The following is a 13,933-nucleotide window of genomic DNA, read 5'->3' as shown; positions in this document are numbered from 1 at the left end:
ATTTACATTAAGGGAGATTTAGGATAGTTATTAGGCAAAACTTTCCAACTATAAGCATATTTAAGCCATGAGGTTGTGGAATCCCCATCATTTTAGAGTTTTAAGAAGAGATTATAGACAGGGATGGTCTAGGCATATGCAATCCTGCTTCAATATGGGCTGGACTAGATGACCTCTTGAGGTCCCTTCCAGTCCTGCATTTCTATGATTCTAAATATTAAATATAGTATTAAAATCCTGCCTTTTACATTTGTGTGATATGTGGTGTTTAGTTACTATATGTAGAATAATAAGCTATAGTCACTTTTCAACTTTGGAAATGAAATCCAAAATTGGGCCAAATTCCGATAGCAAACAGTCTCCTAAAAACTGAAGTCTGTTTCAGAAACAGCAAAGTGGAACAAACTTGTTTATTTCTCAACCATGTTGCAAATTAAATAAAACTGTTGCTTGTCATACTACAGCAGTCTTAGACATAAACACTGGCATTTTCAAAACTTTACCAGTAAAGCAAAGGTGGTCTTCATTTCCTTGTTTATCACCAAGTTTATTCTAGTATTTAAAATAGTATGCTCTGTGTACTGTTAAAAATTCCCCTCTAGCCAAGTGTATATCAGTTCAAGGAAAATTAGAAAAGACTGTTTGTTGTGATCAGACCTTTAATTATGCTGGCTAACTTAAATTTTCAAAGGATAAACAATATATTAAGTTCAAATTCAAAGAGTGGCTTTTAATTTGAATGTAGTTCCATATTTTCTTCTGCATTGGGTAGGCAACTTGGAATTTTGGCTATTGGCATTGGCATTTTGGAGGAATGAATGTTAACACATCACCAGACTTGGTTGCCTTAGCTGTGTCTATTCTCTTCACTCATAGAGTGCCTCGAGGGTTTCTTAACTTTTGCACGTGGACCACTGTGATAACTAATTTGCATTTCAAATTTGTTATCCTAAAATGTATGTAAAATTGCCTCTTTGGATGTTACTTCTCATTTTGGATTTCTTTTGTAATGTCTGTTCTTTTTCTTTTCAGATACAGAACATGGTCTCAGAAACTGGATTAAAGCAGTCTTGTTGACATTTTTATTTATACTTTTTTATTTTTGTATTTGACTTAAAGTGCCATGAGAAAATTTGCATATTGCAAGGTGGTCCTTGCCACCTCACTGGTTTGGGTCCTTTTGGATATGTTTCTATTGCTGTACTTCAGTGAATGCAACAAATGTGATGAGAAAAAAGAGCGAGGCCTACCTGCTGGAGATGGTGAGTAGATGTTCATAAATTACAACTGGTTTAAATAAGCGTCAGTGAAAACTTGTCCATTGATAATTCCCAACAGGATGAGTATGACTTCATCTTGTACGTATCACAAATATTTTCAGCGTCTTTTTTAAAAAAAAAAAAAGAAAAATCCTGGAGGTGTTGGGTAGGCTCTCTAATACCTGAGGCATTCTGAAGGCAGATTTCATTTAAGATGATGTTAGTATAGGAAGGTAAAACAGAGTTAAGAAAATAATCCAAATCCTTCCCTACCGTAATGTATGTCTGCAGTAACTCCACTGACATTAATAACATTAAAGCAGTGTAACTAAGAGCTGTATTTGGCCAAATAATATAGTAATTTTGAAGGACAGTCATCTCATTATGAAATAAATGCCCTTTTGTTTCAGCATTTATTAAAATTAGTACAGTAAACCCTCCAGTATTGAGATGTTGAATAAGTGCTTATTTTTGAAACAGGAACTATTTTTTTTCTGTAACAAAGTTCTTCAAGAAAGCTCTGTTATTCCTGTCCTCTGCTTCCCAGCATAGTTTCCATATGCTACCCAATGGAACTTGGTGCTTTTAGAAAGAATATTTAAGCTGCATAAAATTGTTGCTACTATAGTATAAAGTATGGAGCTTGTCTGGGTTCAGTACAGGTATGTCTATTTTTCTTTGCAGATGTATAAAACAAATCAAGTAAAGCTGTAAAGTACAGATGGAGCTGGCAATGGCTATTGTTAAGATTGCCTTCCACTTTCCATTATAACTGTCAGACTTCAGGGTGGATTGATTTAAATCACATAGTGGAAAGCTTCACTTTAAATAATTGGTTTTAATCAGTTTTTCTGTTAGTAATTCTATTCTTATCTAAAGAAAGGTGCATTCTCATTGATTGATATTACCATTAAAACATGTTGATTTACAACTAAATAGAGCCTCCACTCTGGATTAGGTACAGCTGTTTGCTACCTAGGATGGTACCTTATAGCTATAGATAAAGATATAGATATGAGCTGTCAAGTGATTCAAAATATTGATCAAGTGTTAATAATAAAATACCATTTATTTAAATATTTTTGGATGTTTTCTACATTTCATATACATTGATTTCAATTACAACTCAGAAAACAAAGTGTACAGCACTCACTTTATATTTTTTGTTAAAAATATTTGTGCTATAAAAACAAAAAAAATAGTATCTTCAATTCACCTCATACAATCTCCTTATCATGAAAGTTGAACTTACGAATGTAGAATTATGTACAAAAACCCCTGCATTCAGAAATGACTTTAGAGCCAACAATCCAATCAGTCCTACTTCTACTTCAGTCAGTCACCTAGGCAAACAAGTTTGGTTACATTTATAGGAGATAATGTACCCGCTTCTTGTTTACAGTGTCACCTGAAAGTGAAAACAGGTGTTTACATGGCAATGTTGTAACGGTCGTTGCAAGGTATTTACATGCCAGATGTGTTAAAGATTCATATGTCCCTTCATGCTTCAACCACAATTCCAAAGGACATACATCAATGGTAATGAGGGGTTCTGCTCAATAACAATCCAAAGCAGTGCAGAAGGTTGATTTTCTTTTTTTGGTGGCTCCGGTCCTGTAGTTTCCACATTGGAGTGTTGCTCTTTTAAGACCTCTGAAGGCATGCTCCACACCCTGTCCATCTTAGATTTTGGAAGGAACTTCAGATTCTTAAATGTTGGGTTGAGTGCTATAGTTATCGTTAGAAATCTCACATTGGTACCTTTTTTGCATTTTGTCAAATCTGCAGTGAAAGTGTTCTTAAAACGAACAACATGCTGGGTCATCAACCAAGACTGCTATAACATAAAATATGTCAGAATTTTGGTGAAATACAGAGCAGGAGACATAGAATTCTGCCTCCAGGAGTTCAGTCACACATTTAATTAACACATTCTTTAATGAGCATGGAAGCATAGCCTCTGGAATGGTGGCCAAAGTATGAAAGGGCATAAAAATGTTTAGCATATTTGGCATGTAAATACCTTGCAGGGCCTGCTAAAAAAGTGCCATGTGAGTGCCTGTTCTCACTTTCAGGTGATATTGTAAATAAGAAGCTAGCAGCGTTATCTCCCATGAATGTAAACAAACTTGTTTGTCTTAGTGCTTGGCTGAACAAAAAGTAAGACTGAGTGGATTTGTAGGCTCTAAAGTTTTATATTGTTTTGTTTTTGAGTGCAGTTACATAACAAAATCTACCTTTGTAGGCTGCACTTTAACAACGAAAAAATTGCATTATGATATTATGAGGTGAATTGCAAAAAAACCAATTTTACCACTTTTACAGTGCAAATATTTGTAAATAAAATAATATAAAGTGAGCCCTGTAAACTTTGTATTCTGTGTTGCAATTGAAATGAATATATTTGAAAATGTAGAAAAATATCCAAAAATATGTAATAAATTTAAATTGGTATTCTGTTTAACAGTGCAATTAAAAGTGCGATTGTGATTAATTTTTTTAATTGCAATTATTTTTTTGAGTTAATCGTGTAAGTTAACTGTGATTAATGGACAGCCCTACTCTCTAGATATAATTTAAACAGTTATATAACTTTCAGATTCTTCTGAATTGTACATTTTTAGTGTGTTTAGAAAAAGGTGAATGATTATTTACTAGTTAATTTAACTTCATGATTTGTGTCAAACTGCATTAGGATGGTAACTAAAATTAATTAAACACAACAGCTAATAACATTTATTAAAGCAACTGAATACTTTAGATACATAAACTTTCTCAAAGGATGTTTCACACGTACAACTAAGTGATTTATTAAACAGAAATTAAATGTAGTCAGTACATTTAAACTGATTATCGCAGGCCAATCTGGGAAAATTTTCAAATGCATCAAGTAAAGTGTCTCCAGTTTAAGTTCCTACTTGCCTTAGTCTCTTGAAAGTAACAGTCTCCTAAATTAGTTAGCCTGGCCTATTGTACCATATTTATAAAGCTTAACCTCATAAATTTTGATATTTTTCCCCTGATTCTTTCTTTATATAGAAAAAACAATGTTCAAGTCTTAACTCAGTTTTTTATAGAGGATCATGGATTCAGCATATTTTTCTTTGTGTTTTAAGATGATGTAGTAAGTTTAGACCTTAACATATTTTGTTTTAAATTCAGATTTCATTTTTAACAGGTTTATATTTTAAAAGGAAGACTTCTTGTAATTTTAAATAACAAAATAAAAAAATCTGATTTAAATAAAAATCATTTTTCCTATCTACCCTGCCAAACTAACCACTCAGGCTGAAATTTTTGAAATGTGTCAAAAAATGGTTCAGTCATTACCAAGAACGACATTTGGGGACTTTTTTTGTAAATGTTAGAAGCTTATACCCCGCAATATTTCAAGTCCCTTCTCTAAAGCATGGAGGGACTAGAACATCTCCATTAAATGGGCCTATGTCAGAGAAGTGCCTGTAGAGTTCCCTGTGAAAATCCACCTCTATTTGACAGTTATATGCCCTTGAAAATTAACATGGGTTTTGACAAAGGTTTTGACAGAAAAATAGCATGAAGATTCCATCATGGCTTAGTATACTACTTCTAAGTGCAGCAGCAGCTGAGCAGGACTCTTTTTACAGTTGCTTCTTCTGGCTGTTTGGAGTTGCTGGGAGTAGGGAAACTTTATGTTGACTGTTTCTCTGCTGATGTCCAGCAGCATAGAGTAGAAGGAGAAAACAGCCTGCATTTAAAGGCAAGGAGTGAGGAGCTGGGAAAGTAGTATGCTAGGAAGGGACAGATGCAGAGGGAGGAGGATTGGTTATATGAGGCAGGAATAGACTGGAATGGGCATGGGGAGATGTGGGCAGAAGGCCTTCTGATTTAAAGCATCTTGAGAACCTGGAATAGAACCCAGGATAATTAAGTCCCCACATTTCCCTGTTGTCCAGCAAGTAGCTGTGAAATTGACCAGTGAGCTATCTCATCCCCTTCCAGTAACTTCTGTCAGCTACTCCGTAAGCTTAGTGGTAAAAGTCTATGCTGTGGATTTAAACTTGCCAACCCTAAAGGTAACCAATATTAGGAGGATGGGTTGGATTGAATATGGTTATATTACATGTGATAGAATTTCAATTTCTTTCATTTATTTTTTAAAAACTCTAGGTAATTACACAGAAAAAGACTCCATTTAAAAAACAGGTTGAAAAATCAAGCACCAAAGACTTAAGAAATATCAAAAATAAGGTGGTCCATGCAACTGTAAATCAGCACCCTGGAATGTATGCATTACCATGCAGTCTTTACATATCACCTATTTATTTTTTCTAAAGGGGCTTCTGCCTCATTCAGTGCATAGGATAGACAGTGCCCAAACAGTATTGTGTAATGGAGGAAGCTGATTGTTATAGAACTTGGAAGTTGAGTAGTGAATGAGGCAGGAAACTGCAGGAAGAGAGAGGTTGATCTCATGGTTTAAGCAGTTGAATGCCACACCAGAGAACTGGGTTTCTGTAAACTTCCAGTGTGCAAATGGAAAAGTCTCTTAAACCAAATTTTTAGGAGGTGGCCACTAACTGTGTGGCTCATTTTTTGTGTGCCCAATTTGAGACACATGGGATTTGATATACAGAAGTGCTGAGGACTCACAACCACAACTGAAGTCAATGGCAGCTGTGCTTAGAATATATAAACTGGAAGTACTTGGGAAAATCAGGTCCTAAGCATCTCAAGGGGGCACTCAAAATTAGTACAGTAAAAACTTGGGTGTTTAGCATGTTGAGGGAATGGGGGGTGCCAGTAAGTCAAAAATTCCGGTTAACTAAGAGGGAGGATGGTAATTTGGGTGAGGGAGCTCAGGGCTGGGGAGGGGATGCAAAGTGCGAATCCTGGCGGTGCTCATCTCAGGCAGCTCCCTGCAAGCGGCAATATGTCCCTGCTGCTCCTAGGCTGAGGCGTGACCAGGTGGCTCTGTATGCTGCCTCTGCCTGCAGGTGCTGCTCCCATGGCTGCGGTCCCCAGCCAACGGGAGCTGCGGAGCCAGCGTGAGCCCTGTGGCTGTTCCTTCGCCTAGTACCATTGACCACGGCCAGTGGCAGCTGCGGGGGCAGCGCCTGCGGATGGAGGCAGCGTGCAGAGCTGCCTGGCACACCTCCAACAAGGAGCAGCAGGGATATGTTGCCGCTTGCAGGGAGCCGCTCGAGTTGCGCACTACGTGGATCTGGGACCCCAAAACCCCTCCCGTGCCCTAACCCCCTATCTTGAGCCCCCTCCCACACTAAAACTCCCTCCCAGAGCCCATGCCCCACATCCCCCTCCCAAAATGCTGGTTTATAGAGCTTTCTGGTTGGTAAAGTGCCAGATAATGCAGATTTTACTGTAGATACTTTGACAACTTTGGTCTTAATCATTATGCCTTAGTTTCCAGTTGAAAAATAGTGATGATATTTTACCTCATAAGGATGTTTGTGAAGATAAAATATATTGTGTTGAGGCTCTTCTGATTCTAAGGCCAGAATCTGTGTTTGAGCTTTTAATGTGACTAATTTCTTTTAAGTATAATTACTATGTCTATTGAAAAAAAAAAAACGTGCAGAGGACAAATTAAATGTGAAGTTCCTTGAGAAGTTCTGTTCCCTGACTGGCACTGAAACTTTTTTGGGAGGAGAGGGGAACATATATTAAACCCTAATCTCTGCAGTGGGAGGAGGCTTTTCTCTGCTCTAGTGCTGCTCCTATTGATGTTACTGGAGAAATGCTTTGCATGTATGTATTACCACAAGTGGGGGGAGATGGAGCATGAACTGAACTGGGATGGGGAAAGAGAACAGGCAAAAAAGGAAGACTCAAAGGTTTTTTATTAAAAAGCAGTTGTGTTTAGTAGATCATTTCCATTTTCAGAGGGTTTTTTGCACGTTTTGTTTATAAAAGTTGCTTGGGAGCAGCAATCAAAGAATGTTTAAATAAGAACTAGTGAATGGTCATTTGAAACTCTAAGATTTTATGAACTGTCCCTTGAGATTTTTGTTCTTTCTGTTAAAGGCAGCTAGCTGTCTTTTTTTTGAGACGGTGGTGATGAGATGCAGACACTGTATTTTAATTTCCCACCAACTCTCACTGAAGTCAAGTTTCAAATTGAACTCAGTCCTCTTCATGTGTAGAAACTTCATTTTTTAACAGAACAGATAATTTGCACTTTAAGATAAATATAATGTAGGAAAAGCACAAAGTTGGTTAAATAATATTACTTCATATAACTGTTTTCTGTTAGTCCTAAATGGCCTTATAATATGAATGGAAAGACTGTTTTCAATTAAATATTTGATATAACACTTAGTAATTAGCTTTGCTGAGAAATATATTAATTTAGCATTCTATTAGCAATACTGGTGTGAAATCTGAGAGTGAAACCAGTTAGCAAGCTGACCAGATGCTGTTTTAAACAGAATTATAACAACTCTGTATAGCTATAATATTCTGAAGGTCTCCTTTATGACTAATTGAATATCAAACCAATTCATGCGAGATATTTTCTGAAATACATAAAGTTCTTTTGTTTGCAGCAGTGTTGTAGCCATGTTGGTCCTGGAATAGTAGAGAGACAGGATGGGTGAGGTAATATCTTCTATTAAACCAACTTCTTTTGGTGAAAGAGAGACACTTTCAAGAAGAGCTTGCAAGTTTTTCTTTCACCAACAGAAGTTGGTCCAGTAAAAGATATTACCTCACCCACCTTGTCTCTGTAATGTTCTTTTTAATTGTTGTTTTTAGGTTGTAAAGTAAAGCACTTGAAAAACTGAGAGATCGCAGAATTTGGGTTGCACTGTCTATACTGTGCACCAAATGAGGCAAGTGGTCCTGTGATACATAACAGAATTAGACTGATCATAATTAGACGTTATTGAAAATCTTCCAATGGAACAGCTCTCTGTTGAAAAATGGTGATTTGATGGAATGGTGTTCTGCAAGAACATGTCAATTCCATTGAACCAGGCAGATTGGTCAACTGGCAATTTTTAACAGTACGTCTCAGCCAAACTTGAATGAATTCCATGTGACAAAGAAAAGCTATTTCTTTGCTCACAGAATATTCACCCTACCAAATTTCAAAGGCCTGCTGGAAATGTTTGAGCTTCTAGGGAAAAAACTCTGAAAATCTTTTATAATGAAAATGCTAACAAACTGAATTTAGGTATTGCTAATAGTTTACCCCCTGCAGTCATTTTGGAAAACTCAGTGAAATAGGCACAAGATCTCTCATTTGTTACTCTTTATATGTTTGTATCATTTGAATTTTCAGTGAGTATAGGATGCATTTTGTTTTTGCTCTTGACGAGCTATTTTCCCCCCTTTGATCTTGTGTAAGATTACAGTATTTTTTTTAGCCAAAAGTTAAGGAGCATTTCATATTTGGGAAGCAGGAAGAGAAAAAGGAGGGTGGTGTCTTGATTTTGCTGGAATTACCTGATATTCTGTTAGAGTACATTGAATTATTTAGCTCATTTATAATGCTGTTTTCTATTAAAATTAATCTGATAATTCAATGTCTAGATGACTCAGAGACAATATATATGCTAAAGGTCAAGTTAAAAACAAGTGTTTTGAAATTTCATTATTTGTGTATTTAAATTGAAATTTTGAAAAATATCACAAAACGGGTATTTATAAAGAAACACTGGCCACTTTTTGATAGATTAGTTTTGTTTTTTAGTCTCAATTATTTGTAATCCTTTACCAGAAGCATAGAAATGAAATAATGTTCTGTTTCTGGTTTTGTCTTTTAGTTGGCAAACAATTGGTATTAGAAATAGAATGCCTAGTTTAGGAGTAATTTAAATTTGCTTGTTGATACAGATTGGCTAGAGCTAACACATTGTTTCCAGTTTGTAATAGATTAATTCTGGTCGAATTAAATTTTCCTAAAATCGAGAAGATTATTCTGAAGGATGAATTCAAATATTTTTTAATCAATGCCAAATCGTAAAGTATACTTATCCGAATTTTAGGCTAAATGGATTATTTTTCACTTAAATAGAACTTTTTTATATAAAAATAAATTCCTGTGCTAACCTCATAATCTATGTGAAAGTGGATGTTACTAGATGTGAAATAAAACCCCCACTAATTATTTTTTTCTCAGGTAGTCTGTGAAATATAATGTAGAGGTTCATTCCATAACTGAGTTATATTTGTAATGCAGTAGGTTTGTACAATACAAAATGTGATGACAGAAAGATGGGTGCTTTTTGGTCCTCCAAGTGCACAATAGCTGCTGAGAATGAGATTTAACTGCTCTTGTTAAATATATTAATAGTCGGAAGTTTATATTTTTCTAGTATTTAAAAATGTCAAATTTTAGATCACCTGTCCTCGGATCTTGCTTCATATGGAACAAATGCATCATTAAACAAATTAGATATGCTTTTGAAAAAAAAAATGATAAATGCCTGCAATAGTCTTATTTCTCCAGTAAATTTCAGAATAGTCTAATCCAGTGGTTCTCAAATTGGGTTGGGACCCCAAAGTGGGTCGCAAGCCCTTTATAATGGGGTTGCCAGGGCTGGCATTAGACTTGCTAGGGCCTAGGGCTGAAGCCTGAGTCCCACAGCTCAGGGTCAAAGCTTGAGCCCCACTGCCTCAGTCCTGGGTGTTGGGGCTTGAGTTTTGCCTTTGGCCTCCCTGTCTGGGGTGGTGAGACTGAGGGCATGTCTACATCTACAATTTTGCAGCGCTGGTTGTTACAGCTGTATTAGTACAGCTGTATAGGGCCAGCGCTGCAGAGTGGCCACACTTACAGCAACCAGCGCTGCAAGTGGTGTTAGATGTGGCCACACTGCAGCGCTGTTGGGCAGTTTCAAGGGGGGTTCGGCGAACGCGAGAGCAAACCGCAGGGAAGGAGACCTGCTTGCACGGGGGATTCGGGGAACGCGAGAGCAAACCGGGGAAGGAGACCTGCTTCCCCGCGGTTTGCTCTCGCGTTCCCCGAACCCCCCTGCAAACCGCAGGGAAGGAGACCTGCTTGATTACCAGAGAGGCTTCCTCAGGTATGCTGCGATAGCTGCTTATTCCACGGAGGTCAAGAAAAGCGCTGGTAAGTGTCTACACTTGATTACCAGCGCTGGATCACCAGCGCTGGATCCTCTACACCCGAGACAAAACGGGAGTACGGCCAGCGCTGCAAACAGGGAGTTGCAGCGCTGGTGATGCCCTGCAGATGTGTACACCTCCTAAGTTGCAGCGCTGTAACCCCCTCACCAGCGCTGCAACTTTGTGATGTAGACAAGCCCTCAGGCAAGCTCAAGTTTCTGTTCCCTCTCCTGGGGTCTTGTAGTCATTTTTGTTGTCTGAAGGGGGTCATGGTACAATGATGATTGAGAACCCCAGGTAATTTGTTCAGTATTAAAACTTCTGTTTTGTTAGTTCCAGAACCGGTACAGAAGCCACATGAAGGTCCTGGAGAAATGGGGAAGCCTGTTGTTGTTCCTAAAGAGGATCAAGAAAAAATGAAAGAGATGTTTAAAATAAATCAGTTTAATTTAATGGCAAGTGAAATGATTGCTCTCAACAGATCATTACCTGATGTCAGGTTAGAAGGGTAAGTACCTTCTATTCTATCGAAAGCATGCTTCACTTAAGTGAACACATATTACAAATCTCCATAGTAACCACTGTTCTTTTATATGTTGGTAATCAGCATAGATATGAAAGTTGTAAGACATGAGGTGGTTAGAATTGCTGGGTTTTGAGGGGTTCATTTGTAAAATTCAACTTAAAAGCAAAGCCAACAAATTTCATTTACTACTATTGCAACCATGAAGTTAGTTATAATTAGGCTTTTTCAAGAAAAGAAATAAAATTAAACAGTGAGCTGAGGCTGTGGGGGAGGGGCCAGGGGCTAGCTTCCTGGGCGAGGAGCTCAGGGACTGGGCAGGAGGGTCCTGTGGGCCGCAGTTTGCCCACCTCTGCCCTTAACTGACAAAAATAATTAGCTAAACACCTGGGACCAGAGTTTGAAGTGCAAAACAAGGTTTTGGTAGCCAGATCCTCTTCTCTTTGCAGGTGCAAAGAGAATATTTTCTTCTTTTCAGTTTATTCAGCTAGTTTTGTTCAATGGCCAGTCCATTCAAAGTTGAGAAACTGATTGGGACTTGAAAAAGCAGGAAAGCTTATTTTCTTCAAATGTATCTATAAAAACTAAGTGTGAGAGAAGAGAAGATCAACTAGTAGTTCGAGTGCTTGCTCATGTCCATTCTGTATTAGGTGTGTGTGTTCACCACATGCACTGGTGCTGCAAGTTTTTCCCTCAGCAGTATCTGTAGGGGACCAGCTCTGGTACCACGTTGAGTGGTGCCCACATGGCACTGTATATGGGGCGCCGCCAGCTCCCCCTCAGTTCCTTCTTGCCGCCAGTGACGGTGCTGGAGCATCTGCTGCTTTGGCTATCGTTGTTTCGTTTTCTGTTCTTGTGAACTTTGAAAACCTGTAATATAGTTGTGTATAGTTAGTAGTTTCTTAGATACCCTTAGTAGTAATTCTCAACTTTTCGTTAGTCACGAATGGGACCAGCCGGGGGATGGGGTGTGCCCTGGTCCCCAGGCTTTAGCCTTGCGATCACTGCAAACGACCTGTGCCCATCAGCAATCCACATACCAGCTGCCTAAGGTGCTTAGGTGAAGGACACAAGTGACAAGTGCCGTATCTGCAAGCCCTTCAGACCTAGGATGAAGGAGGAGCATGATATCCCTCTGAAAGTGCTTCTAATGGAGTCAGCCTTCACTCTGGCACCGGAGCAGTGGTCCGACTCTGCACCAGGCACCATGGCCTCTGCGCGCAGTGCTCCACCAGGGCTGTCCATGATCTGGCACTGGTCCCCCTCCACGACTCTAGTCAAAAAGCCGAAAAAGACTGTGAGGGGAAGATCTCCTACTTCCTGTAAGGGAAAGGAGAGGGTTGGAACGAGCCACGACCCGTGCCGGGCAGCTCAGCGCCCACTTCGGGAAGTTGGGCCCCAGCTCAAATCAAGCAGTGCAGCCCATCCCAGGCTTTGCCTGCAACCTCAAATAGCAGTGCAGGCCGTAGCCAGCTTCAGGTGCCGTCAACGCCCAAAGCTCTTCGAGCAGCTCAAGAGATCCTGATGCTCATGGTGCTGCCCACACCAGCTCCCGCAGTACCCCAGTCTTGGGGATAAACCCACATTGGGATCTGTGCGTGTCCCCACCTCAGTGGTACTGTTCCCCATAGAGCGGGACGTCCAGCCAGCATTTGCCTGCCCAAAGCCGTCACGCTTCAGGACTGAAGAGGCAGGCTCAGTGGAGCCCTCTTCGGTCTACACACCGGTGGCACCAATCAAGGCACTCGAGGTGTACCTTACCAGTAGATTGGTATAGACCCTCTGAGGCACACGCCATCTGGCAAGAACTCTGGGATCGGCCCCAACCATCTCCAAGGGCCCGGGACCGATTGGATGCCAGAGACTGCCAATTGCCAGGCCATCATCACTGTCTCCAAGAAGGAGAGGTTGCCCTACTCAGGACGATCTTCCCGGCAACTGGTCTGTAGTAGCTTCTGGTTCCATTCGACGTCCTGGGACCTGTTGAGTAGCATGAGGCGTGGATCGTCAGGTATTCGACACAGATCCACCAAACACTGTCGGTCCTGGAGAGTGCGACCAAGACAGTCTCACTTGGATAGGTCGGCTTCGGGACAAAGTGACTGACACAAGTCGGACGGGAGCCACTGCTCCGCCTGATCCTGGTTGTCTGGTACTGACTACTCTGCTGGTAGCTCTGGCTCAGAGTGAGGTTCCCTGATTGCGGGACAAGCCCTGGTACCGGCAGTGTCAACTACATTATCAGCACCAAAATCTGTCCCATGGTCCCAATCTCAGTGGCCAGTGCCATGGTTCCCGTGGAACCCTTAGGGATTCTCACAACCTCCTCTGATCCGTGTTGGGAGCCTTGGAGAGGCCAGTGGCCTCAGTATCCCATTCCCTTCCGATGCTTGATGCTTCAGGGGGTAAGAGCCCACAGGTCCAGGAGGACCCAAGGGAGCAAGCTGCTGGACCCCCAATGGACGTGGATGTTCTCACAACACCAGCATAGTCCTTGTTGTCACCAGATGAGGCTATCACTGGGGCCCCCTCACCTGATTCCTCAGGATGACACCAAAGCACATCAGGAACTTTTGAAGAGGGTCACTTCTAACCTGCGGCTTCAGGCAGAGGAATTGGAAGACCCCTTTTCCTCCCTGCTTGGACCTCTATAACTTCGGACTGCCGGGTCCTCAGCACAGTGGAGCAGGGTTGTATCCTCCAGTTCCTTTCTCCCCCCTTCCCGCCTGCCTTCCCCATCCCTCTTCAGGGACCCCTCTCACAAGAGTCTCCTAGTGCTGGAGGTAAAGGGTTGCTACATCTGGGTGCGGTGGAAAAAGTTCCTCTTGAGTACAGGACCAAGGGGTTCTATTCCTGGTACTTTTTTAATCCCTAAGGCCCAGGGCGGTCTATGACCCATCTTGGACCTGGGAGACCTCAACAAGTACTTAAAGATGCTAAAGTTCCTCATGGGCTCTCTGGCTTCAATTATCCTTCCCTCGATCTGGGGACTGATATGCTGCCCTTGACTTGAAAGACACATACTTCTGCATAGCGATCTTTCAAGGATGCAGATGCTTCCTCTGGTTTACAGTGGGGCCCT

The 13,933-nt window shown here is 40.5% G+C and overlaps 1 protein-coding gene across 4 annotated transcripts in view; it reads left to right on the top strand.

Annotated features, from left to right (window-relative positions):
• GALNT1 (polypeptide N-acetylgalactosaminyltransferase 1) overlaps window positions 1-13,933 on the top strand; it is a 210,025-nt gene that overhangs the window by 83,830 nt on the left and 112,262 nt on the right. For 3 of the 4 annotated variants that reach the window (XM_030551488.1, XM_030551490.1, XM_030551491.1), the window contains 2 exons: window positions 1,033-1,262; window positions 10,662-10,836. In XM_030551488.1, coding sequence (XP_030407348.1) covers window positions 1,124-1,262; window positions 10,662-10,836 — 314 coding nt within the window. In that variant the 5' untranslated portion in view covers window positions 1,033-1,123. Of the gene's footprint in view, window positions 1-1,032; window positions 1,263-10,661; window positions 10,837-13,933 lie in introns of those variants that run through there. The other variant, XM_030551493.1, reaches the window with a different exon arrangement.

The sequence above is a fragment of the Gopherus evgoodei genome, chromosome 2 (genome assembly GCF_007399415.2).
Source record: "Gopherus evgoodei ecotype Sinaloan lineage chromosome 2, rGopEvg1_v1.p, whole genome shotgun sequence".
Lineage (NCBI taxonomy): Eukaryota > Metazoa > Chordata > Testudines > Testudinidae > Gopherus > Gopherus evgoodei.
Note: the sequence above shows the minus strand (reverse complement) of the source record. Positions and strands in the feature narration are given on the sequence as shown.